Consider the following 27500-nt stretch of genomic DNA (forward strand, 5'->3'; position numbering starts at 1 on the left):
CCTACCACAGACCAGAAGTACATCTTATTTTCAAAATCAATCCCAACAACTCACAAAACCAATATTAGATTTCTAGATTCATGCAAATTTATGCTAAATAATTTATCCACATTAGCATCAACTTGTAAATAATAAGCATATCCAAATCTCCAAAATCATTTCCGAACTGAAGAGGAAACAAACCGAGTGTCAGCTGAAGCCAACACAGTTGAGCTCTTATCACGAAAGGATGTTTACCGATATGAATATATGAAGAACTTTGGAAGATCTGAGGAAACACAACTCCCTTCAAAAGAAAGCTTCTACAATGAGCTGAATATATCTCATCTTTGTGATGAAGACTATCATCATGCACAAAATATCTGGGAAAATTTTGACGTAAAAATATCTCGGTGAATATCATGACTTGTATCCGAAGACTGATGTTTTGTTATTAGCCGATGTATTTGAAGCATTCAGAAATATCTGTCAGAATATGAATTTGCATGAATTGGACCCTGTTCATTATTAATCCAGCTCCGAGTCTAGTTTGGAGTGCTATGCTAAAGATGACTAAACAACCTCTATTTAATTTCTGATGTAGATATGCTGTTGACGATAGAGAAATCTAAAAGAGGTGGAATATCACAAGTCTGTTCAAAAAGATATGCTGAAGCAAACGATAACTATCTCTCTGATTATGATGCTTCAAAAGAAAGTTCTGATTTGGTGTATTATGATGCCAACAATCTCAATGGATGATGGTCTCAAGCTCTACCATATGGAGGCTTCAAATGGGTACAGGAGAAGAATTATGAATGAATATTTAAAAATATCAATATCTCTACCTAGAAAGAATTGGATTAAGGATTAAAGTTGGATATTACTTTGAAGTGGATTTGAAATATCCTGAAGAATTCCACAGTGCTCACAAAGGTTTACCATATGCTCCTGATAAAGAAAAAACAAGAAAACCGGCTCAGTGATTATCAACAATCATTTCTTATTTGTTCTTCTCGAACATGTATACCAACAGAAAAGCTTTTAACTGCATTATATGATAAAGACAATTATGTATGACACCAAAGAAACCTGAAGCAATATGTCAGCTGGATTGAGAATAAAGAAAATTCACAGAATTCTAAAGTTTAATCAAAGCCATTGGTCAAAAAAAAATCGACTTCAAAACTCAGATGGAACAGTTGCTTCGACCAACTTTGAGAAAGACTTCCATAAATTAATGAATAATGCTGTATTTGGAAAAACGATGGAAAATGTAAGAAACACACAAAACACAAGACTTACTACCTCTTGGAAATGAGCATCTAAATTAATTAATACACCCAACTTTAAATGAGTAGAGACATTCTCTGAGAACTTTTGTGCTATTCATATGGAGAAGGAAAGCATTGTGATGGATAAAACCTATTTATGTAGGAGCATCAGTTTTTGACTTGTCCAAGTTGTGTATGACTCTTTCTGCAACAGCTTAATAACTATGATGAAAGAGTGAATCTACTTTACATGAATACAGACAGTTTTATATTGGATATCAAGACAGAAGGTGTTTATGAGGATATGATGGAAAACCTAAACATTTATGACACAGGCAACTATGAAAAAGATAATCGACAATTTTCGACTAAAAATCAAAAATTTGTTGGAAAATTTAAAGATGAGCTTGGGGGGCTGATAATGAGTGAATTTTTAGGATTAAGAGCAAAGTCTTATGCTTGAAAGTATAGTGGTTCTAAAAGTGATAAAAAGTTGAAAGGGATAAAGAGGAATAATCAGACACTAAATTTCAAGCATTATTATGATTGTTTAGTTTTAAAGAAAGAGTATTGGAAGATGAATAGTATAGTATTAGATGTTATAAGCATCAGATATATTCAGAACAAACAAATAAGAAAGCATTGGGAGCATTCGATGATAAGATATATATATATATATATATATATATATATATATATATATATATATATATATATATATATATATATATATATATATATATATATATATATATTATTGCAGAATAGAATTAATACTTTACCAAATGGATACAAGTGTGAATACAGAATTTATAATACAAGTTTTTTTCCTTAGTAAATGAGCCATTACATGTCTAGATTTTAATGAATTTGCGAGCCTGGTGTTGTCTTAGTGGTTAGAGTGGCGGCTTGGGATCCTAGGGTCCTGAGTTCAAGCCCCGTTGGCCACTGAATTAAAATACACCAGGAGGTTGACTCAGCCTGTCATCCTTCCAAGGTCGGCAAAATGAGCACCAGTGTACTGGTAAGGGGGACACTGCAAAGCGGCATAGCCGCGTCCCAACCAATGATGCAACCAGCAGCCACAGGCTGCACCTGATAGAAAGAGAATTAATTTGCTGGTGAGGAACTTGGTCCAGAAGACAGCTATGATACTGACGGCTTATGTTCAAATGTTAGTTCTGAAAGTAGTTTTATAGATGATGAAGATGCTGAAAATAGTAAATACCCTGATGATATAAATAATGATGATGAAGATGGTGAAGCATATAAATATGCTGATTTGAAAATATGATTTATTAGAGGATGAAATTATTTTAAAAGAAAACATACTATATAAATTAACAACATGCTAAATCCAAGTGATATACAAGATCCTGAAACTTTATGTTTTGAGGAACTCGAAGGAGACTGCTGAGTCAAATCTATTTGTGAGTTAGCCAATGTGCTCACAGATGCAGGGCCGTCTTAACAGCATTGTAGGCCCTGGGCTAAGCAATGCACTGGCGCCCCTACACACCCACCCACGGGAATAAAAATGTAAACGGTCAATAAAATTAAGCCTATAGATTTATTGGTACTTTCAACAAAATCAGTGTTTAAACATAAAAAAAACATGCTGTAAAGTGAGAATTAATCAACACAAACTTTTGAATAATATTTAAACAAACAAAACATCATAAGAAATAACATTTGTCAGATAGTTATGCACAAATTATTTATTTTATAAATATAATTTGAAAAGGGATTTGAATCCCAGGCCTTTCCAGCGAGAGGTTGAGTAATTATCCACTCTGCCAAGAGATCTCTCATGAACATTATGTCAGCATGGGCCCCCTAGAATCGTGGGGCCCCTGGGCAACTGCCCAGTGTGCCCATGCCTGAAGACGGCCCAGCACAGATGGGATTAAACACAGAGTTAGAAGCTTATAAAAAGTGTATATTCTGTGATTATATTCTCATTATTCACCTCAAAAAATATATAAAGGATCATATGTATTTCAAAATTTCACCCCAAATGGATTGCTTTACAAGATTGATGAGAGAAATGAATATAAAGTATGAGGGTGATAATACACCTTTCCGAGCAATAGAAGAGATTGATAAAATTAGATTGATGTTCCACAGATTATATATATATATATATATATATATATATATATATACATATACATACATCTATCTATATATTACTAAAACTCTCCTCTTGTATGCATATATGTATGTTCCCGGAATACAGCCAAAATGGTACACGATAGAGCAAAAATTTTAGGGCCATCTGACTCATCATTCTCCTGCGGTGTGCAGTATCAAGTTTCGTTCAAATTGGGAAACAAAAAAATTATAAATAAATCAATTCCCGATTCATTCAAGTACTCTTCGGGATTTTTTGATCATTTGGTCAAGGGAAACCTGGTCACGGTAAAACGGTCACAAGGTAATTTGGTCACGGTAAAACGGTCACAAGGTAATTTGGTCATAGTAATTCGGTCACGAGGTAATTTGGTCATGGTAATTCGGTCACAGTAATTCGGTCACAAGGTAATTTCGTCACGGTATTATTATTATTATTATTATTATTATTATTATTATTATTTATTATTCACTGCATTTAAGCCAGTAAGGCCCAAGAGCAGTAATAAACAAGGCCCAAGAGCAGTAATAAACATTTTCATTTCATGGCCGGCGAATCTTGTTGGCATAATGACGTATTGACCAAGTTTACTGACTACTATAATGGAATCGGAATATAAAAGTTGAGAGAGACAGAATCGATTCCATTATAGTAGTCAGTAAACTTGGTCAATACGTCATTATGCCAACAAGATTCGCCAGCCATGAAATGAAAATGTTTATTGCTGCTCTTGGGCCTTGTTTATTACTGCTCTTGGGCCTTACTGGCCTTAAATGCAGTGAATAATAATACCGTGACCAAATTACCTTGTGACCGAATTACCTTGACCAAATTACCTCGTGACCAAATTACTGTGACCCAATTACCTTGTGACCGTTTTACCGTGACCAAATTACCTTGTGACCGTTTTACCTTGACCAAGTTTCCCGTGACCAAATTTCCTCTGACCACATTACCGCGCCCCGATTTTTTTACCTGTCTGGGAAAGTAAGATAAAATTTAACAACCACAAAAATATACCAAATTCATTAAGGTGTCTAATAGTTGGTTCAAGCGGATGTGGAAAAACTTATTTACTCTTTAAGATGCTCATTACTCCAACCTTTTGGGGTTTTGAGAAGTTAATAATTTTCACAAAGTCAAGTTTTCAACCTGAGTATCAATTGCTCTCACAAGGTTTTAATGCGGGACTTCAAAAAGAAGACATTATTGGTTTATTTAAACTTCAAAACAAACCAAATTATTATAACATTGAAGATATAATACAACTATTTTGTTATACTCAAAAATGTAAAAAGAAAATCACTATTTCAGTATCTTGAAATCTTTGTGATAATACGGATGATATACCTTTACCCCAAGATTTGGATAAATCAAAAAATAACCTTATATTTGATTGTGTAAATGAGAGAAATCAAACTGTTATGGATAGCTACTACACCAGAGGGAGACATTCTTCTTTGTATTTATCTTAGTCAATCATACTTTCATCTCCCTCATCCCTTGATAATAAATATTGCTAATACTTTTATTTTATTCAAGCTGAGTTCAATAGACACAAATAATTTTTGGAGAGACAATTGTTCAACATTATGTAGTAAAAGGGAATGAGGATAATATTAAACACACAACTGGAAAATATAAATATATTGTGGTCAAACAAGATGAGATACGAAAGGATATTTTTCAATAAATAAATGCAGAAAATGGAAGCAAATGAAAGAGCTCGAAGGTTTAAGGAACATCAGAAGTTAGTTTCAAAAGTTGTAAAGCAACAGGAAGACATAAGATGAAACTGAGACAAAAACTAACGGATGAAGAAGCGTATGAACGGAAACGAGAGGAATTTTTTTTAACAGCCTTTAAAAACTCCTCAACAAAAATGATCGAAGCTCCTGTTCCTGCAACAATTGAATATACTCCTAAAAAAATTCAAATGCTAAAAGATTTTAGTCAAACGACAGAGTAAGAACTCGGAGATATAGGAGAATGAGAATATCATGATGGATTAACAAGAGCTGAGAAAGGTAAATCGACCTCCTGATTATGTTGTGAAGGCTATTCAGAACAATGAATATGCAACAGATTCAAAAAACAACAGCTGGTTTCATACCAACAGAAGAATCAGCACAGTTCTATCTAGTTACTGCAAAGATATTGATATTTAATGATAAATTGATGTTCTTGAGTTCTGCTCGACCAAGCGTCAAACTAACTCCCAGATTAATATTTCTTCCAACAAAAGATGGTCTCCAAGGTTCAAGTTATTTTGATGAACGATTGAATACAGAAAATGAGGATGATAGAGTAAATATTGATTCACTAGACTCACTTGATTATGGAGTTTCTGTTGTGATGAAAGTAAGAACAATGAGGAGAAACATATTATATATATATGCTTTAAGTAAGCTTGGTTCAGGTATATCTTTGCAACATGTTGGCTTTCTTCCAAATGACCCATCAAAATTAGTGAATAGATTGTTATTGCTATTTATAAATATGAAGGCTGGAAACAACAATTGTTTCAATGAAGCATCAGCCATTTCAGACCAGATAATGAAGATGAAAATAAAGCCTGGTGTTGGCGCAGTGGTTAGGGCAGCGGCTTGGGATCCAAAAGTTCCTGAGTTCAAGCCCCGTTGGGCCACTGAATTAATACACCAGGGGGTTGACTCAGCCTGTCATCCTTCCGAGGTCGGCGAAATGAGTACCAGTATACTGGGCCGGTGTATACCCCGGTTAAAATAGGTGTACCATATCCCTGTGTTGTAAGAGGTGACCAGGGTTGCGTCAGGAAGGGCATCCGGCGTAAAACATGTGCCACATCACGATGCGGATCATCCGGATGATCCGCTGTGGCGACCCCTAACGGGAGCAGCCGAAAGAAGAAGAAGAGGAGGAGAATGAAGATGAAAATAATTAATAAATGTCAATGCAAATACATTTTAACCTATATTAAATAAGATGAGAAGCACAATCCTTAGTTTTAATTTCATGACAAGTGATCATATGGCTTCATTCCCATACCCACCACAACTTGATCCCACAATAGAATATGAAGCATCTTTATTGTCCATGGAAACTTATAATACCTTGTTTAATATCACAGAGAAAAATGATAAGTTTAGTTATTACCCAGGAAGCAGATACAAAACTATAACAGTTTTACCCAGAGCATACGAGATTTCCCAAATCTCTTCCGAAATTGCTCATGAAACAAGTTGATGAACCAAAAAATATTGTTATAGATGTTCAAAAACATACTTAAAAATCAACTATGACACTTAAAAATAATTACAAAGTGGATTTCACAATTGATCATTCATTTATGCTTTAGAGAGTTATTGGGTTTCTCCTCAAAAAATATGAAAACTTATGGAACATTTTACAGTGATTATGTTATTCAAATATCCTCAGGTATAAATTTGGTATTATTTCACTGTGATTTGATTGATGGTGCTTATAATGATGGAATAAGAACAAATACGACATTTTCATTTAGCGCATACTCAACCCCATTTGGTAAAAATTCAACATGGAACCGAAAAATCTTGTACATCTTCCTGTGTCAGGAAAACCATATACAGAGTAAATTTTAGAATAACCGATCAAGATAATCATATGATTTCCTTCAATGGAAAAATTATTTCCATCAGAATTCATCGACGTGAAGTTTTCCAACAAATAAATACATTGCTTTGTGAGGAAACACGAGTTGGGAAAATATAAAATAATTAATAAAGATGGGGATGGGATGTTCCTTTTGCCATACTATAAAGGTGAAGGTATGTATCTTGGTAGAGGATACTATAAACCTAAGAGACAATGGGGTATTGGAGAACAATTTACAAATATAGGAGATAGGACAATTGATACTCTAATGAGAATAGGTTTAGCAATTCTTAAATATATAGACCTAATAGGCTCAACTGCTTCTGCCATGGGAAACGTTGCGGGTGCTATAAAAAGTATAAAACATGCTCCAAAGCAGGGGTTCTTAACCTTTTGATGATTCCAGACCCCCAATGGATTGCTCAACATGGTCCCATACCCCCTTCGCTTGACTGTCAAAATCATCATCTCCAGTCCTATTAGTTGATAGTATGAATTCCAAAGATGTCAATAGCTTGAATTTATTTTAGATATGGATAGCTTGGAATAGAACATGAAAGGCAATCATAAGCATTTATCATTTATATTTTTAAAAAATAACCGAGAAATTACAAATATACAAACAGCTACAAGTATTTTACAATATAACTTTGCTTCACCTATTTCAGATTATAAATCAGCAACTTTACTTCTTATAGTTGAGTTTTATTGCACAAAAGAAGAAAACAAACTTGAATGTGCAAGTTTTTCAATATCTCAACTACATAACACACACTCTTACTAATCTGGTGAGATATTTGATGTTGTTTTTGTGCAATCAAAATATGGAACCGGGGTACAGTTACTGACAATGCTACTCGCATGTCATCTGATACATCAAGTCGATATCTCCACTTTGATTTCAGATTTAATAATGCAGAGAATCCTGTTTCACAAAGGTACATAGTTGTGAAGGAAACCAAAACATTCATTGCCCTCATAGCCAAGTTTGGGGAAGCTGCGATTTCCTCACACCAAAGCTGCTTGACATCCATCCCAGTCCTTTCAAAATCAGCTTTCTTTCTTGGGTCTTCTTGGAAGTCAATGAAATCATCCTTTACTCAATCGTTGTCACTCAATCTCGATATATCAAACGAGAAAGGGTTTTGGATCCAAACAGATTCGATGCTAAGATCATCAATATTTGAGAAGTAATCTTCAAAATTTGTACATAGGACTTCCACATGGTTCTTGACTTCTTGAGGTATTTCTACAGGCAATGATTTACCATCTCCAATAAGAATATTGTCAAGGATTGGAAAGTTTGCCAGGTTTCCGCTTTCAACATAGTGACTCCAAATAGGTCATTTTCTTGTAAATGCGACAACTTTTCCCCTGGCTTGAATAATGTCCACATCCCTTCCTTGCATTGACATGTTCAATTCATTGAGGAGACAAAATATTAGCCAAATATCCCAGGCTAACAATAAAATGTTCATCTTCAAAATGATTTGCTAGGGGGGATTGTTGATGCGTGAGGAATTCGAAAATTTCATCCCGAATTTCCACTACACGTTTGAAAACACGGCCACGACTCGGCCAACGTACTTCTGTGTGGTACAATAATACACTATGTTCCGCTCCAATCTCATCACAGAATTTTTGAAATAGCCGATGATTCAATGCACGTCCACGAATAAAGTTGACTGTTTGCACAACTATTCCCATCACTTCTTTAAGTTTCTTTGGCAATGTTTTGGATGCCAAAGCTTGGTGATGTAGAACACAGTGTGTGGTGAGCACATGTGGAGCTTTCTCCTTGAACATAGCAACAAATCCAGATTTTTTCCCAATCATGGCAGGAGCTCCATCCATAAAAATAGACCCAATCAAATCCCATCCTAACTCATGGCAATCCAAGAACGATTGGATCAGCTTGAATACATCAACTGCTTCAGTTGTTGTTTTGAGTCGTTCACAAAATAAAAACTCTTCCTTGATGTTCCTTTCATGTGCATAACATACAAATACAAGCAATTGACTGTGGTTTGAAACGTTAGTTGATTCATCGACCTGCATGCTGATTTTTGCAGGACTCTGTTTAATCTCGCTGACAACTTGGGTTGTTATGTCCTGACTCATGTCTTTAATTCTCTGGCGTACAGTATCGTTGGACAAGGGCACCTGACTCAATTGCTTCACAGTATCCTCTCCCAGCACGATTTTAGCCATCTCCAGTGCACAAGGCTTCACTAGGGTCTCTCCAATAGTGTGGGGCTTCTTTTCTTTGGCAATCATGTATGAAACTTTGTAGAAGGCTTCCAGAAGAGGTTTCCCAGGAGCAGCAAACCCATATGATGAAAGAGTTGCTTTCTGATCATAACGAACTATTTTCAACTTAAAAGCATCAATCAATGTGCCAACATGATTACTGCGCTTGCTTTGGAGATGTTCTCTCCGTCCTGATGGCTTCAAATTTTCATTGCTCATTACCAAATTGCAAATCATGCATTAGGGTCTTTCAGTTCCATCTCGTTCTGTCATGCCGGTGAAGCCAAAACCAACATATGAATCATTCCACTTCCGTTTTTTGACAGACATTTTGCCACAAATCTGTGAAAGAAAAATACAAAAACTGTTAAACGTATACTGGTAACGAAAATTCAAATAACACATGATTTTTTTATGGAACAACAGTATCCGAGAAATATTATTTTTTTTAAATAATATTAATAATAAGTAATACATTTGTGTCATTCCTAAAACAGTTAATTGGTACCAGAACCATGTCACATTAGGAAAACCAGTGCTACCAGCATCATTAATTAAAATGGGCTTCAATGAGAAAAATGCAAAATGATATTAAGACCCCCATGAAAACCACCTCCCCTTGCCACCAATAAGCCTACCAACCCATAGCCATGTTATACTTACCACATCTTGTAATCATAATTAGGCTTATGATAAATATAGCCTATACTTAAAATGGCTACAATGGGAGATTAATCAGAGAACACTAAAGTTAAAATTGGGGTCAGAGTTTAGAGGGGAGCAGTTCATTATAATTGTGGCCTGTTACTCAAAATTCATCAAAGTTGATGAGTTGAGCACCCTCAGCTATGCTGCTGTGATAGTGTTACGAATCTGGCAGCCATGAGCACTCAACATTCAGGTCCTAATAGATCAGTTATGTTGGTAAGTATGTGTTTCTAGGTAGGGTCCCGTTCTATGTTTAATGGGTGATTAATTGTACGTGCGCTGTGAATTATTTTATAGTTAGGATTTTTACATCACCAACAACAACACTCTGCTCGCCGCATTGTCCGCGCTCTTCACCCACTTGCCAGCATGCGGGCGTGTGCGGAATGTTCCCAAGTTATGGCTTCGGCAAACTGCACAGCATCTGCCACATTCCAGGCGGTGTGGATTTCACACCAAATATGGTCACGAAGTGTTTCGCTCTGGCTGCGTGCCAAATAAGGGTATGCTTCATTTTCCGCCCAATGGGCGATGTGCGGACCAGAGCCGGGGCAGTTCTTTTCAAGAAGGCGGAGTCGCGACACGCCGTCCACCCAATGAGAGCATATGACGGGGGAGCGGACCGCACCCCAAAAAGCGACGGAAAAAGGATTGATGAGTGGGTCCCGTCTGCTCGAGCGCGCTTCTGTCTGGGTCTGCGGCTGACTGCATCCTGCGCATCCGAGGCGTCTCGTCTGGCTCATTACAACAAGCGGTTGACCATCTCATCACGGGAGTTCACCTCATCTCGCCTCCTCTGGGTTCGGCTGCCCTGGTCCATTCTTTGGTGACTGGTGCTCTGGGAAGGTGTGGTGGTACAGCCGTGCGAACGCGGCAAGGTAGCCAGCACGTTCTCTTCCCTCAGCTCGTCTTCCCTTCAGAGCTGAAAGGGCAATAAAGACCTCGAGGTCCATCTCTTTCTGGGGTATTTATGTGTGCGTGTGTGTGTCCGTGGGCTCTGTCTCTAAGTAGTATTGTTTAAGTAATTGCTTGTACATTTGATACCTTTCTTTATTCTTGATAACTCTGCTCTGTGTTCCCCTCCCTGATTATTGTTATAAATAAATATCCCTTTTGTTAAATGTTCCAGCTCGTTTCTGTGTTTCTTTAATTTGCTTAGCATGGTGCGTGTTGAGAAATAGCGAAGCAGTATATTGTTCATTTGGACCAACAGGCCTCGGTAACCATCTGCTCAGGTTACACACGGTTCGAGCACGGTAACGGCTCGTTCCGCTCGAGGCCTGTCGAGGGTGTGAATTCCCCTGTAAGCTTTGCCGCGTGGGTACTTACGTAGGTATATTGAAGTTGGCAATTAACCCTACCCTACGCAGTCGAATTATTGGCGATTCATGGTCCTGTAAGGGGCCCGTGCCTTTCGGACTTATCCGAGGGTCACGACCTAAATTCTGGTGTGTTCGGTGGAGCCGACTCTACTGCTACCCCTAGTGGTCGTGCTTGCCTCCGAGACCCGGCCCCACAACACTAGATGTCATGATGTCTCACTTTAGTCATCATGGCATACCATCGGTTCCACATACTGAAAACGGACCCCAATATGCATCAACAAAATTTCCTACTTTCTGCAGGGACTACAAAACGACCACCACACATCTTGACCCCATTACCACAGCTACAAAATTGGCCACCACACATCTTCACCCCATCACCAACAGTCAATCGGTGATACAGAAAGAGCAGTACAAACAGTGAAATGTCTGTGAAGAAAATGCATCTATAGACAATCACTCAGCCCTGGTAGACAACAGAACAACAACCCTCATCAGCTGTAACCTATCTCCAGCTCAATTGCTGATGGGATGGCAACCATGCAACAAGCTGTCTACTGCCAAGCAATATGACTGCAAATGTCAGGCAAAGTTTCAATGAGCAGAAAGAGAAGCAGATCTATTATTGCACCAGGAAAGCTGGTCTGCATCTACCTGTGCTGAAGCCAGGGGATCCAGTGAGAATGTCACCGCTACTTGGATCTAAATGGCTACCTGCATCTGTCATCGAACATCGGTCACCATGGTCATACATTGTTGATCATTATGGCAAAAGGTACAGGAGAAACCATAGACACCTGTGGCTAGCCACTTACCCTGTTAATAGCAAGTACCATCAACTTGCTGCAAAGACCAATCTTAGGCCAACTACCAAACCTGGGTCACCCACCATACTGAGGTCCCCTACCAAACCAGAGGCAACTACAAAGCCGATAAATTAACTAAACTAGGTCCACCAGCAGCGGTCCCTACTAGTCCAGAGGGAAGCTACTGAAACGCAGACCCATGAGTGTCAATCCCAGCTGAGTACAGCATCAGAAGTGGATGTATCAGCAGGGAACCAAAGCAGTTGAGTTTGTAAATATTCCTCCTCAGCCTTGGATCGTTCAGCGGACAGAATTTCTTTGAAATTGGCTTTCTTGGAAGTTTAAAGCAAAAATAAAAAGGTGATAAGCTTGCAAAATGAGTAAAACAGTATTTTGGGTTGGAAGTTGTTTTAGTGAGTTCGTTGAATGATATTAATGGATTAAGAAAAAATATGAACATTTCTTGATCTGTGCACATTTACTAAACACCTGGATTGTGAAACTTTCAGATTGAGATTTATCAATTGTTAAAGTGCCTGTTATTATTAATGAATGAAATGTGAAGTTTAAGTAAAGTAAACAACCCAATAGTCAGATTGTTTTTCAAATATTCATGTACTCAGTGATATTGTGAAATCACATCTTCATTTTGTTTTGGAGACTTGCAACAAGTACCATACGTGATGACACAATTCCACTTCTGGCCATGGGAATAAAGGCGACAGAGCTACGCATGACATGACACCCTTCACATGTCATATTATGTTACAGGCATAATGTGCAATTTTGGGCCAAAATGTTCCAACAGCATCTTTATTTCAAACTATAATGATTCTGGAGATGGTAATGCTTGAGAAAAGAGGGAAACACTGAAACCACAAATAATTCATAAACATTGAGACTGCAGTACGATGTTTTCACCCAAACAACTTAACATTTATTATGGAGCATTAACTCAACCATTTACACCCAGTTTATCCTCAAACTACACTCAAACTCCTTTCTCTTTGATAAGCCTGAGCAGTTAACATACCAAGATATGTTCAGGTTTTCACTGAAAGCTGAAATATCTTTAATTTGTTATGGAGCATTAACTTAACTGTGAACACCATCTTCATTCTCGCATCACAAACACAAGGCACAGACACACAAACCACACCCTGGTGCACAAACACAAAACTTCACACACATGATACACTCAAACCACACTCATTCGACACTAAAACTACACTCAAACGACTTTCTCTTTGAGTAAAATATACTTCTTCTCTCCTTGCCCAGATCCTCCAACTTCCCAGTTCGAACCAGTGGACCCGTTGGTTGGTAAAAACGTTTCCTTCTCTTGTACCGTCCAGGACCCTTTTAACCTCTCTCTCTCTGCACGATGTTCGAGAATTGGGACAAAAAAGGTTGAAGGATTTCATGAAGAACAAACAACTGTGAGCCTTGTATTCACAGCCTCTGCCTCACACAACGGAGCATCATGTTACTGTGATGTGGAATATGGTGGGAAAACCATCACATCAGCAACAAGAACCCTGCATGCACAAGGCAAGTTGTTAAGTTCACTCTTAATAATTGTATATTGAACTAAATGGTTATTTTAAAGGGAATCGTAGAGATGGTAGAGAATTTATTTCAGATGGATGGGATGAATGTGCCGTGAAGATAATGTTTTTAACTTCTTGCACATTGTTTTTGGAGAGTTTGTTTGTGTCATTTGTCGGTCCATCCTGGCATTATCCATAATAATAAGTATGTTTTGAACCTTTTCTGCTTGAAATGTCTCACTTTTCCTTGTAGGTTAATTTGTTGTGAGCTGGGGGTGCAAAGTGATTGAGTATACTTCCACAGATGCCAACCCTCCCGATTTCATCGGGAGGCTTCCGAAAATTCACCCAAACTCCCGCCCTTACGATCACTATCCTTATCCTCCCGAAATTTTGATATTTTTGCACTGTTCACTAATCAGAATGTACTAGTATGAGAATTGAATGAAAAGCATCGTCTGCTACGTATAGCATGTGGTAACTCCATAACGTTCGCTGCTACCAAATTGTACGTAAAAAATTGTAAATTCAAATGAGGAGCAGCGAAACATTGGGTCTGGATCTCGCTTATGCGATCATGCACTGAGATTTAGTGCATGCGGTATGTGTGCAATACAGTGCATGCGGTATGTATGCACAGTGTATATGCATGCGATACGCTCACTGCATGCAGCTGGGCCCCGTACCAGCCTGGCGGTCGCGACCACCGTGCGGTGTTTAACAGCCGCTAGAGTTCTACGAGTCGCGCTGCAGCTGTGGAACATCGACTTCGAAGTTACCGATGCTTCAAGCCCTCGATGTTGATTACGAAATGGCAGAAAAGAAGCTTACGAAGACCAATAAATGGTCTCAGAAGTACAAGACCGAATACAGTCTCCAATACCCGTGTATTCGAAAGTCTGAAAGAGGAATTCATCATGCGTATTGTACAGTATGCAGCGTTGATATTTCAGTTGAGCACGGAGGTCGCGATGATATTCGGAAGCACGTTGGAAGCAAACGGCACACAGACATTGCAAAGGAGAGATCTTCGAGCACGAGTACCGGTACACTTCTGAATTATTTCACCAAACAAGGGACAAGCGAGGAAGAGGATGTTACCCGAGCGGAACTTCTCTTTAGTGGATTTATTGTGGAACATAACTTGCCCATATCAGTCTCAGATCATGCTGGACCTCTATTTCAAAAGATGTTTCCAGATTCAAAAGTTGCTTCAAAGTATGGATGTGCAAGAACAAAAACTTCAGCAATAATTGGTGAGTTGTCAAATGTTACTGCTTCATCTATTGCCGATATTGCTAGACTAGCTCCATTTAGCCTAGCTACAGACGGTAGCAATGACAGTGGTGAGGCCCAGCTATATCCTGTCCTGATTTCGTACTATGACAACAGTGCTGGGATTGTGAAGCAAGGTTTGCTAAGTTTGCCTGCGTGCAAACAAGATTCCACTGGAGAAAACATTTTCAAACTGCTTGATCATGAGTTCAGTGACAGGAAAATTCCGTGGGGAAATTGTGTTTCCTTTTGTGCTGTTAATGCCTCTGTCATGGTGGGCAAGCACAAAGGAGTCGCTGCTTATATCCACAAACAAAATCCAGAGTGCTACATCATGGGATGCCCTTGCCATATGATGCACAATACGGCCAAGAAGGAGGCTCAGGCCTTACCCATTGAATTAGATGACTTTCTCATCGATATTTACTACTACTTGGACAAAAGTAGTAAACGCGTCAAAGGAGTGAAAGCACTGCAAGAACTCTGTGATGCCCCGACACACAAGATTCTGAAGCATGTCGCAACAAGGTGGCTGTCCCTTGGTCAGTGCCTAGACAGGCTGATTGAACAGTGGGAGCCACTTCGCCTCTTCTTCAAAGAAGAAGTACGAAGAAAAATGCAACCAACTGTAGCCAAGACTCTAACAACGAGCAAGAAGGACGGCACTGTATCTACTGCCAGTACTGGCACTGCAGGATCAAGCACTAGTGGAGCAGCATTCACCACTACCACTGCAGTATCTGCTGCGAAGAAGACAGCAGGGACAGCACCAAAACCAATGCTGAGAGCAGGTAGCATCACCGGCCCTTCATCACGTTCATCTACAAAGCAGATCCCTTCAGAGTCGAGAAAGACTGTGATAGTCCCATCTACAGGCAAAGAAGGACCCAAGTTAAGTTCTGCTTTTGCCAAATCACTTGATAGAAGCTCAGCAAAACCTTCGAATCAGAGGTCTTCTTCCTTGGCTGCACCTACCTCAAGCTCTCTCCTCAAACGCAAAATTGGATCTGGTACTACGAGTCTGACCTCTTCTGCTGGCAGTAAACGCAAGTGTGATCGCCCTGCGGCTAAGTGTACTACGAGTTCTACAACTAAAAGCGCATCTTCCTCAAACACTGTGCAGGAATCTAGAGAAAAACGTGTCAACAGGATGTTCTTGTCTCCACAAACAAAACTCTATTGTTTCTTCCTTCGATATGCTAACAAGCTTTTTGAGAAGGGGAATCTTCTGCTCCAAAGAGACGAACCCTGTATTCATCTCCTGCACGGAGAATTGAATGGTCTTCTGAAAGATATCTTCGTACGGTTTTTGAAACCATCGGTGTCATCGGTTGCTCTGGTAAATGTACCCTTCTCTGACAGAAATCATCAGAAGAATGATGAGGACCTCATGATTGGGAACGATGCCAAACTGTATATAAGGGAACAAAGGAGTCTCAAGAAATCCACCTTCACTCTGAGTGAGTCAGACATCCAAGGTTTCTTCAGTGCAGTTCGCTCATATTATGTGAAAGCCTGCAATTACATCTTCAAAACCTGGCCGCTAGATGATGAATTAGCCAAGCATGCTCAGGTGCTGGATGTTAAGCTACACCAAGAAGTGGGGTTTGACTGTGTTGAGTTTTTCATCAAGAAATTCCCCTGTCTGTTCAGTGGATGTAAATTCAGTGAATTCGCTCACTACCAGGCAGACGCCTCCATAGCTACAATTGCTACTGAGACAGTGAGAGTGGATGAGCAGTGGCATCGGATTTCACAGCTCGCAGATCCCTGCACTGGTGCCAAGAAGTATCCTAATTTGAGCAAAGTGATGAAGGGTATCTTGGTCATTCCTCATTCGAACGCATCATGTGAGCGGGCACTCAGTCTTGTACGGAAGAATCATACTGAATTTCGTCCCAATTTGAGTGTCAAAACCCTGGAAGCTCTCTTAATTGAAAAACTAGCTCATAGCACCCCTTGCTACCAGAGAGAATACAGCAAAGACATAATCAGAAGGGCTAAAAGAGCCACACAGCTGTCACTCAGCAAAGCTGCCATGGAAAAAGCAAGCAGCAGTAGTACCAGCCAGTAAGGTAAGAAAAATATTGCTTCTTTTGTGCTTTTTGTTAATCTTTGATTGTCCACTAACTTACTAATATTAACATACATGTAACATTAAAAAGTGCACAATTTTCCCCTTTTTTTGTTCAAAAAGTGGGAATTCTTAACATGTTAAATGCTCCAAAATAGGGCTCAGAGGGCACTAGAGAGCGTCTAGAACCCCAGAGCTTCCAGGGCCCTAAGGCGGGCCCTGGACCCCGCCGCAAGGGTCGAGCGCTCCGCGCTCGAGATGTGCGCTTCGCGCACATTATTTGGTGTCGGCTGCAAATCCTCCCTAATTCTGATTTCCAAAAGTTGGCATCTCTGTACTTCATGTTCCGCTTAGTTTGAATTCAGGAATTTTTTATTCACTTTTCAATAGTTTGGCATGCCTGGTGTTGGCGCAGTGGTTAGGGCAGCGGCTTGGGATCCAAAAGGTCCTGAGTTCAAATCCCGCTCAGCTGTTGAATTAACACCAGGTGGGGTTGACTCTGCCTGTCATCCTTCCGAGGTCGGCAAAATGAGTGCCAGCATGCTGGTATCCTGTGTCGGAGTGGCGACCCGTCCAGGATTGTTCCCAATAGCCAAGGAGACTGCTTCGGCGGCACCAACGCTCTGCACAGAGAATGGTCCCAATGGATGGATGGATGGAATAGTTTGGCTGGGTTGCCTTGTACGAGTACAAATATTGTACGAGTATTTGTCCTCTCACCCAAGTGCTTTTGTCTATTTTGACCTTTCTTCCCGTAAATCAGTTGAATCCAGTGGAAGGGCTGAGGGAATGGTAAATATTAATATTTTTCACAATGTCCTCAGCCAGTGCTGAGTGGAAATGCCTTGATAGATCACTTTCCTTTTTCGAATTGAGAACCCATTAAAAGGGATATTTAAGGTTTCTTCTCCTTTGTGAATGTTCATTTGTTTGTGTCTGTTTTTGAGCAAGATATCATCTCAGGTACTTTTAGACCGATTCGGATGAAACTTGGTAGACAAGTTTGGTGTGCGACAAGAACGATGGGACTGATTCGAATTTGGTTAAGGTCTGGATGCAGATTCGGCCTATCGGTGGGATACAAAACGTAAACTGTTCAGCCTGGTGGAGGAATGCACACCACTGGGTACCGTTCTAGTTCCAGCTGCATTTAGCTGCCTGGAATTTGTTTCCAACAAAAACTAAATTTATTTTATTAAATGTTTATGCCCCTTCAAATTGCACAGACTGACAAGTATTTTATACCAGATTAGGACCTTACATGAGGCAGATTATTCTGCAAAAGTGCATCACAATTGGGTGGTGATTTTAATTGCAATCTGCAACCAAATCAGGACCAGAAAGGTGAGGGCAGAACCTCATCCTGGACCTGCAAAACTGTTAGCCAATAGAGTTAGGGACTTTGGTCTCCATCATTACAAAATCTTACTATCCATCAATTTAACTGGCTAATAATCAGGTGTCCCTCGCTAGGCTGATTGGTTCCTCATTTATCTGGTTCTGCCAGTTTAGAACCCATGAAATTCGGCCTGTCTCTTTCCCTTTCTGATAACAACCATAAAACCTTGTACCTAAAATTCTTTAAAACTTTTTCCTTCCTTGTCCACCCCTGCACCTTGTAAGTGGTCTGCACATCTACAGTTCTGCCACATACCCCTCCTTTCTGCCAAAATTGGGGATGGAATTACAAACAACCTGTACCAAAGCATGTTCGTGACCTCCAATGGAGAATTGCCCACTGGATACGACCTAGAAATTCCTTTATTCACAGCTCTTCACAAGCGATAAGTGAGCAGGTCCCTTTTGTGGACAAACTGAATCTTGTCCCATGCATATGTCCAATGTAATTGTCTAACTCCTCTTTCTTTTTATTGAAAACTACCATGGATTGGCTTACTACGCTCGCCTCTCCACACGTCATTGCAAATATTGATGTCACAGATTTGCTATGTTTTCATGATTTACACCAATCATTATACAAACGTTTCTTTTCCACAAATTTATTTGTAATATTGGTGATATTATATTTATTTGTAATTTATTTGTGAGATAAAAAGGTGCAAGTGGTCGAATGGTCATGGTTCTAAGCTGTCTAATTTGTCTGAAGTGTGTGAAGGGTCTAAATGATGTGAAGGTCGAAGAGGTCTAAAGGGTCTTGGGGTGTTTTGGGTTTTTTATGTCTTCGGGTTTTTTGGGGTCCTTGGTCACTTTTGTGTCTTCGGGGTCTGTTTGGGTCTTTGGGGTCTTTTAGATCTTCAGGATATTTTGGGTCTACGGGGGTCTTCGAGGTCTTGGGTGTCTTTTTTGGTCTTCAGGGTCTTTTGGGGACTTTGGGGTCTTTTTTTTGGTCTTCGGGTCTTTTGTGTCTTTGGGGTCTTTTGGGTCTTTGGGATCTTTTGGGTCTTCGATGTCTTTTGGTTCTGCGGGGGTGTTCAAGGTCTTCAATGTCTTTTTGGGTCTTCAGGGTCTTTGGGGTCTTTTTTTGTCTTCGGGTCTTTTGTGTCCTCAGGGACTTTTGGGTCTTTGGGGTCTTTTGGGTCCTCGCTGACTTTTGGATCTTCAGGGTCTTTTGGGTCTTCGGGGTCTTTTGGGTTATTTTGGGTCTTTCAGGTCTTTGGGTACTTTTGGGTCTTCTGGGTCTTTTGGGTGTTTTCGCTCGGGGTTCAGGTACATCAAAATAGAAACTTTAATAACACATATGCGGAGGAGAAAACGCTGATGGCAAGACATGCAATGATCTTCGCTAACCGGAGCTAAAGGATTCTCTCTCTATATAGCCAGGAAGGGTGGAAGGAAAGGGGGGGGGGGGAGGGAAGGAAGTACAATGTCACAGCCTGAACTTTCTCATATTTATATATATATATATATGTATATATATATGTATATATATATATATATATATATATATATATATATATATATATATATATATATATATATATATATATATATGTTGAGTTAAGTAAAGTTGAATGCGGCTAGTCCTAATAGCAGAGAGAAAGATCCCCATGGAGACAGGAGCGGGAGGGGGAACATATGAAATGGTCAGATCACTGAGACCCATAACTGACCTCAGCTGGTTCAATGAGAGTAAAGTACAAGTAATATTCAAGGTTTCAAAGAGCAATACGTCTTGAGTGTTTTCGACTATCACGGCAGGGGAAAGGGTTTTCTTATCGCTCTGGCAAAATTCCCAGACCGTCTCTGCCAGGCTAAAATAAACAACCCGTCAAACAGGCAGGGGATTGCACACTGTGCCACAAATCCAAACAGGCTAACTTTACATTATCAAGTAATAAAATGGATTTGTGTTACATTAGGTAATAAATGACATATATATATATATGTATATGTATATATGTATATATATATATATATATGTATATGTATAGCCTTTCACAGCCTACACGTATATATATATGTATATATGTATATATGTATATATATATATATATATATATATATATATATATATATATATATATATATATATATATATATATATTGTTGCGGTCTTCGCGCCCGCCGGCGTGCGACGGCCACGTAACTCGAATCGCGGCACGTCGCCCACCGGACGGACAATCCAGTCGTGACCCTCTCGGACTAACGCCGGGAACCAGTCACGGGTGGACCTTTCGGTCTCACCGCGATCGAGCCAATCAGCCCCCGCGTGGGATAGGGTTGCTCGCCAAATTCGAACTACCTAAGTACCCACGCGGAGGGTAGACCGGGCGATCGCACCTCGCCGCAGGTCGACTTCGGACACGGGCCACTTAAGCGACCCGTTCCGTACTATCAGAATAACCGAGCGGTGTTATCGTCGACCTCGACGGTTCGATTAATTATCGGGCGTATTCAGCCCACTACCAACCCTTTACGTGAAGCAAGATGGGGATTCAATGGAGGAAAAGACGAAGCGAAGCGGGAGAACAGTTCAACAATAAAGCACATTTATTCTCGGCACACGGGAAGCACACAAATACAATTCCACCAAATGCACACAAAAAAAAAAACACAATTCCATTTACACAAAAAGCAAACATAAAAGTGAAAACACAGTGCAGAGCTAATACCGACTACCGAGCACACGGCAACACTTATACAATTCTACTTCACAGACGGCGCCGACAACACATACCCAAAACCAAGGAAAAGAAATACCCCAAGAATGAGGTAGGCCTGGGGCCGAGACCGGGTCGGGCCTACCCGTCTGGTGATGAGACGCGGAGCGGCGATGGCCCCGCAACCCGCGGGCCTCGTGGACAGTGCCTGGCAGGGGGTGGGAACGGGGCCCCCTTGGTCGCACTATCTCAGCGCGGGGGGAAACAGGAGGGGGTTGCTGATGCTCGGGGTATAGAGGATCTTTATTATGTGCGACGAGCGTCTCCACCTCGGCCAGGTCGCGCTGCCGGCCTCCCTCGGGCGCGCAGCTCCTTGCACGACGCGAGCACCCCCTCGTCCGGTGTCGCCGCCTCTCCACAGCTCGTCCCCTCCGTTCCGACTTCAACGCACACGACGAGCAGCTCCACCGCCCGCGAAGTCTTGACTCTCTGTTCCGACTCCTTCGCCTCGTTCCGACTCCTTCGCCTCCGTTCTGCTGACTCTTTCTCGTTCCCGTTCTGCTGACTCCCTTCTTCCTCGTTCCGACTTTTACGACTCCTTTGACTGACGAACACCGTCCTTTTATCCCCCCGTAACTTCGCCTTTGACCCCCTCCCTTTGACCTTTCAACTCGCTCCCTATTGGCCCGAGAAAAAGTGGGCGTGAAGGCTTTTTGATCCACAAATTTGCATATATCGATCGCCCTGGGGGCGGGGCCAATTCGCCCCTCGCTCACCGATTGGACGGCAAAAAGTGGGCGTGTGTCGTTTTGGATCCGTTCTTGAAGCAGAAAATCCGTGATTTTGTACACGCTGTTCAACGTGCGCCCTACACGAGTCCAGCATCGGTGCCCATGAGTGGCGCGAGATGACGGTGATGCGATGGTGGCGAGTTGCGACGGTAAAGGTCATGGCGGTTGTGGTGAAGCGGCGTTGTGGTTGGTGGTTGATGTTGTGGTTGTGATCATGGCGGTTGGTCCAAAATAAAGATAGTAAAAGAAAAACGGCTATCCTGAAGAGTCGCAGCACGTATAAATGACATGTATTCCCACTAGACAACGGGTTTGGGCCTAACTACACATGCACTTACCGAGATACCTCACCTAAGGGACCTGAATGGTGGTTTGCGAATCTGGTAACCACAACACTACCCCCTTCCTTTTTACAGACTCGTCCCGAGTCGTCAAATTTTCGTGTGCCATCATGTGTAGTTTTCCCCTAGTACATTTTACCTACGGATCCCTGAGTGCGACATTCATGGTATTCGTGTCCCCAAAATAAATAACCTGAGGGCTGCGTAACTACCTAAACAAACTCACTCACACGGACGACTTAAATAAAATTGCCGGCGCTAGACAGACATGCCGGGGGCGCACTCATATTTACAGTACATCTTAACCTTAACTTACAAATTTTACACTAAACCATGGCCCAGGATCACTGAACTCTGCAAAAGAAAAGCAGTTAGCAGGGAGCCAGGCTGCCCACATGCAGTCTCTGACTCAAACAATGCAGGTGACAGGGAACGTGGCTGGCTGCTCACACGCAGTCCAAGGCCTTCCTTTTTGAACTGAACTCAGTGAACCACAACGGTGCTTGGGCTGCACAACGCAGTCTCCGTGCCAGCTCAAGTGGCACACGCAATGAGCACAACGAATGGATGCATGAACACAAACACGGTGCACGGGCCGCCACTGCAGGCCCGTGTTGTAGCTGCCAACAGGGCAGTTCTTGCAGCTTGCAAACTGTTGCTTTCAGATCCTGGCGCACATGGAAATGAACAGGGGGGGCAAAGCAAAAATTGAACGGGGCTTGTGAACATGGGCAGTGGGCATGGCATGGCAAAGGTGAGCAGGCAAACACAGCCCGCAGAAGAAGGCCGCTGCAGGCAAACACAGCCGGCAGACAAACTGGCCGGCACAGGCCTCGAAGAAAAACAGCCAGCAGCTGAACTGGCCGGCACAGGCCTTGCAGCACACAGCTGCCGATGATCCAGCCGGCACAGGCCTCGCAGCAAAACAACAGCTGCCGATGAAGTTGGCCGGCACAGGCCTTGAAGAAAAACAGCCAGCCGGCAGATGAAGTGGGCCGGCACAGGCCTTGCAGCAACACAGCCAGCAGATGAAGCTGGCCAGCTTTTGCCGTTCAGTGGAGGTTGGTGGAGGGAGTGCGGTGGTGCTGGCCACTTGGAAGGCGGGCTCGGACCTACCTTCCTGTCTCCCTCCCACCTATCGCCTTTGCCTGTCACTGTACATACCCACTCCCTTAATTTGTCAAACCCCAATTTAGCCCCAACTTATTTTTTTTGTTGTTTTTATTTTTACTTACCCACTATAAATCGTCCCCTAACCCCCTTTATCGTCCTTGTTCGGCTAACCTATCCTGTCACCTAGCCTACTCCCAACCCCTACGTTCCCTTCCCGGAGGGGAATAAGGGAGAGCTAGCGTCCTGTGTCGAGGCCCAACGAAGCCTCAGAATGGCCTCCCCAGAGTTCGGCGATCTAACCCAAAGTGGGTCCAGCGGCCCACAACGAGAGCGAGGGGATGGATGGTGCGGAGGGGTACATCTCCTAATCTACCCTAACCATTTAACTGTTAAACTACCCCGGGGCTTTCAACAAGCGCCTCTCGCTTAAACTATTGGTTCTATCAACCCAGATTCCCGTCGCCTGTGTTGGTGTCCTCACAATTTCGGGCCTCACCCCCCAATTTTCTCTCCGTGCCCTCACACGGTCTCCTGGCTGGGACACGTGGCTCCCTTTGGCAGGCACGACCCTCTGCCGAATCTCCCGCTATGGCACCCCGGGCACTACACTGCCTCCGAGCCTACCAGCTCCCTAACACCGGGGAGTGCCCCCCATGGCACCTCCCCTGAAACGCACACGTGGCAGGCCGGCCTCCCGGGCCCCTTTCCGAGGGTCACCCGTGCCCACAACACTGCCCACGCGGCTAATGGCGCCCCGGGCCCCCACACCAAGCAGGCGCACCCGTGCCCACTACTCTATCCCGGCCCCCCATGGGCCCTTGGCCTACCGCGGCCGACTAGCCTGGTGCCCGGGGTACCCACTCAGCGATACTCACCTTTCGCAGCCACGCTCCCAAGCCCGTCAACAGGGCTCCTGCACCCCTCCAAATGGGTCTCGAGCCTACTTTCCCACCAACAGCAAAACGACCTCCATTTTTCAATTTGACTAACCCAACTGACTCAATCTACACTGACCCCGGGGGTCCCTTGGGCGGGAGTCACTCCTCCCCCCAATCACTCATCGCACCATGCATTCCCCATTCACTCCACACACACACAGACCCGCTGGCCTCACTCACTCAACAAGTACTCACCTCACAACTCACCAACTCTTCAACACACACACCACTGAACTCTGCCATCCTTCTAACTACCTCCCCTAACTAACTCGTGCTCCCACGTCGTCCCTTACACTAGTAGCACGTTCCCTTTTAACCTGCGTAGCTAAACTACGTCCCCTCTACACATCCAAAGTCTGTCTCTGTCTTCAAATAAATCATTTTATTTCCCAACCTAAATCTCGCTGCAATCCCTCTAACTAATCCATTCCACGGACTCCATGAGGACTTACCCCTGCCCCATGAAGTCGGTCTAACTAAGCTAACCCTTCCCCCTAACTAGTTTTCATCCTGTGCCCAGGTAAGGGGGTCTTTCACCCCTTGCCCAGGAATCCTGTACACCCGAAAGTGAGGCTTGCCTTTCCTTTTTTTTTTTTTTCCATGCGCAGCACCTGCGCGGCAACTCAGAGCTCGCGCACTTTGCACCTGTCCGTGACGTCATGCAGCTGCACGTGTTCCTCGTCCCTCCTTGGACGGGACCATCCGGCAGAGATACCCCTCCTGCCGGATTTCAACCCCACGTGCAGCCATGACGTCACCGTGCGCATAAAAAAAAAAAAAAACAAGCCCCACGTCTCGAGGGGTTCCCCACGCGAACACATGTGCTTTGCCCGTTGGAGCTTAACACACGATCGCGTGGAGAACCCGTCCGGTCCAAATCCGTTTACCTGCCTAAACTTTGTCCGTCCGCGGGATCGGCAAATCCACCGCGTGCGTTTCCGGACCGGGACTTCACTCTCGCAAGCGAGCACGTGGTGGTCTCGTGCGTTGCACAGCACGAACCGCGTGCTCACTGCTGGGTGAACCCGGCACGGTCCTCGAAACAACTACAGCCGCTACTCGGCTTTCTCTCTTCTCATGTCGCCGTCTCCGTCTCCATTCAACCCACGCACACCTGCGTGTCACGACGCACACAGTCCACACCATTAAACTCACACCGGGAGACGCGGCTGCGTGCTCCCGCATGCCAACCGACATCTCCCTCTCATACCGCTCTCTCACACACACGGTCTCCCTTGCACAACCCATACCACTCACACGTGGTGCTCCATTCACTCGTGCCTCACTCACACACGCGGGGGCACTCAACCGCGGTTCCTCATCCACACACGGTGCCTCACCCACACACGCGGGGGCACTAACCCGCGGTGCCTCACTCACACACCGTGCCTCATCCACACACGGCGTGCTGGGAAGCACGTACTCCGGCACCATCGCCACCACACCACTCACACGTGGTGCCTCACTCATACTGGCCGTTTCACTCACACACACGGCCTCACTCACACACGGTGCCTCACCCACGCACGGCGTGCTGGGAAGCACGCACTCTGGCACCATCGCCACCACACCACTTACACACGGGGTCGCTGCCACACACGGGGACGCACTCACACCCTGCACCACACACACAGGGACAACCACACTGGGGATTCGTGTCCCCACAAGGGTCTCCGGGGCCTCTATACCCCCCAAGCTCTCAGTGCACCTGTCCACAGCACTCGTCCCCTCAACCTCGCAAAGCACGACCGAACTCACCTGGTCGTGACTCACCTCAAGGGGGCATTCTCCCTCCCCTCGTTCCTGGAGGAGGCCATCCAGGTGCTCGCACTGGGTCTCTACCCAGTCCGCCAGCTCACCCCCATTGTCCTCCACTACCTCCGTGTGTGTGTGTGCGTCACTTACCCCGTCTTCATCGTGTAGTCTTCCCTCTATCGTTCCCATCTCCCGTGTCTCTGCCAACTCTTCACCCTTTACCTCCCTTGTCTCAACTATTATTTCTGTTGTCGTCACCTCGTGTCTCGTCTCACACGTTTTGGTCTCCCCATTTATTTTTTCCCTTTCGGTCATCGTCACGACCCTCGCCCAACACGTTCCACGAATTATTTTTTCACCCGCCTCCACCGCGGGCCTGTCAGCCGTTGCACCCCCACCCAGCTCGTTTGCTCCCACACGTGAAGTCGCCATTCCCAGCTCCCTGGTCACGGCCTTCATGCCCGCCTGCAGGCATCGGCCCATGTTCTGCGTCTCACCCCGCAGCTCTTTCATTTCTTCTTTCATGTTTGCTTCCATTCCGTTTATTTGCTGTGTATTCGCATCCATCGTCGTTTTCACTTCATTTGTATTTGTATCCATCTTTTCATCCATTTTTTGTGTATTCGCATCCATCTTTTCGTTCATGCCTTTCATTTCGTTTTTATTTCATTTGTATTTGTATCCATCGTCGTTTTCACTTCATTCATTTGTTTGTTCATTGCCGCCAGCATGGCGCATAGCTGGGCCATGTTGGATGCACTCAGCTGAGCCGTTTCGGCAAGGGTTGGGGAAGGGTCTTGGTGGAGAGGGGGGGGGGAGGTGTCATACACTGCGGCCGCTGCCGCACCCATTTCAGGTTCTGGGTTTAGTTGGGCGAGTCCGTGTTCCTGCACAATCAACATTTCCTGCTCGGGGATTCCATCCTGGACCATGGACTCTACATTATTACACATATACATTTCTAATACCCCCGGCTCCCGCTCGCCTTGAGACGCCATCTTGCTTCTCGTGAAGGGTTAATTTGCTCGCTCGTAATTTGGAGGGAATCGGGGGTCGCTTCTCTCACCCCTGGACCGATTCCCGTGAATTTAGCCGGAGACAGGAGAGCCCGTTTTCCTGTTCTCCGATACCAGTGCCGCGAGGAGGGCGATGAATTTGTATCCCACTTCTGACACCAGTGTTGCGGTCTTCGCGCCCGCCGGCGTGCGACGGCCACGTAACTCGAATCGCGGCACGTCGCCCACCGGACGGACAATCCAGTCGTGACCCTCTCGGACTAACGCCGGGAACCAGTCACGGGTGGACCTTTCGGTCTCACCGCGATCGAGCCAATCAGCCCCCGCGTGGGATAGGGTTGCTCGCCAAATTATAGTACCCACGCGGAGGGTAGACCGGGCGATCGCACCTCGCCGCAGGTCGACTTCGGACACGGGCCACTTAAGCGACCCGTTCCGTACTATCAGAATAACCGAGCGGTGTTATCGTCGACCTCGACGGTTCGATTAATTATCGGG

General features: G+C 43.6%; 1 protein-coding gene across 1 annotated transcript in view; it reads left to right on the top strand.

Moving 5' to 3' along the window:
• LOC147026823 (uncharacterized) overlaps positions 1-27500 on the top strand; it is a 273043-nt gene that overhangs the window by 222755 nt on the left and 22788 nt on the right. Inside the window, 1 exon segment of the mRNA XM_085882634.1 lies at positions 13370-13639. Coding sequence (XP_085738760.1) covers positions 13370-13639 — 270 coding nt within the window.

The sequence above is a fragment of the Eptatretus burgeri genome, chromosome 5 (genome assembly GCF_056783735.1).
Source record: "Eptatretus burgeri isolate ZD-2024b chromosome 5, Ebu_testis_v1, whole genome shotgun sequence".
Lineage (NCBI taxonomy): Eukaryota > Metazoa > Chordata > Myxini > Myxiniformes > Myxinidae > Eptatretus > Eptatretus burgeri.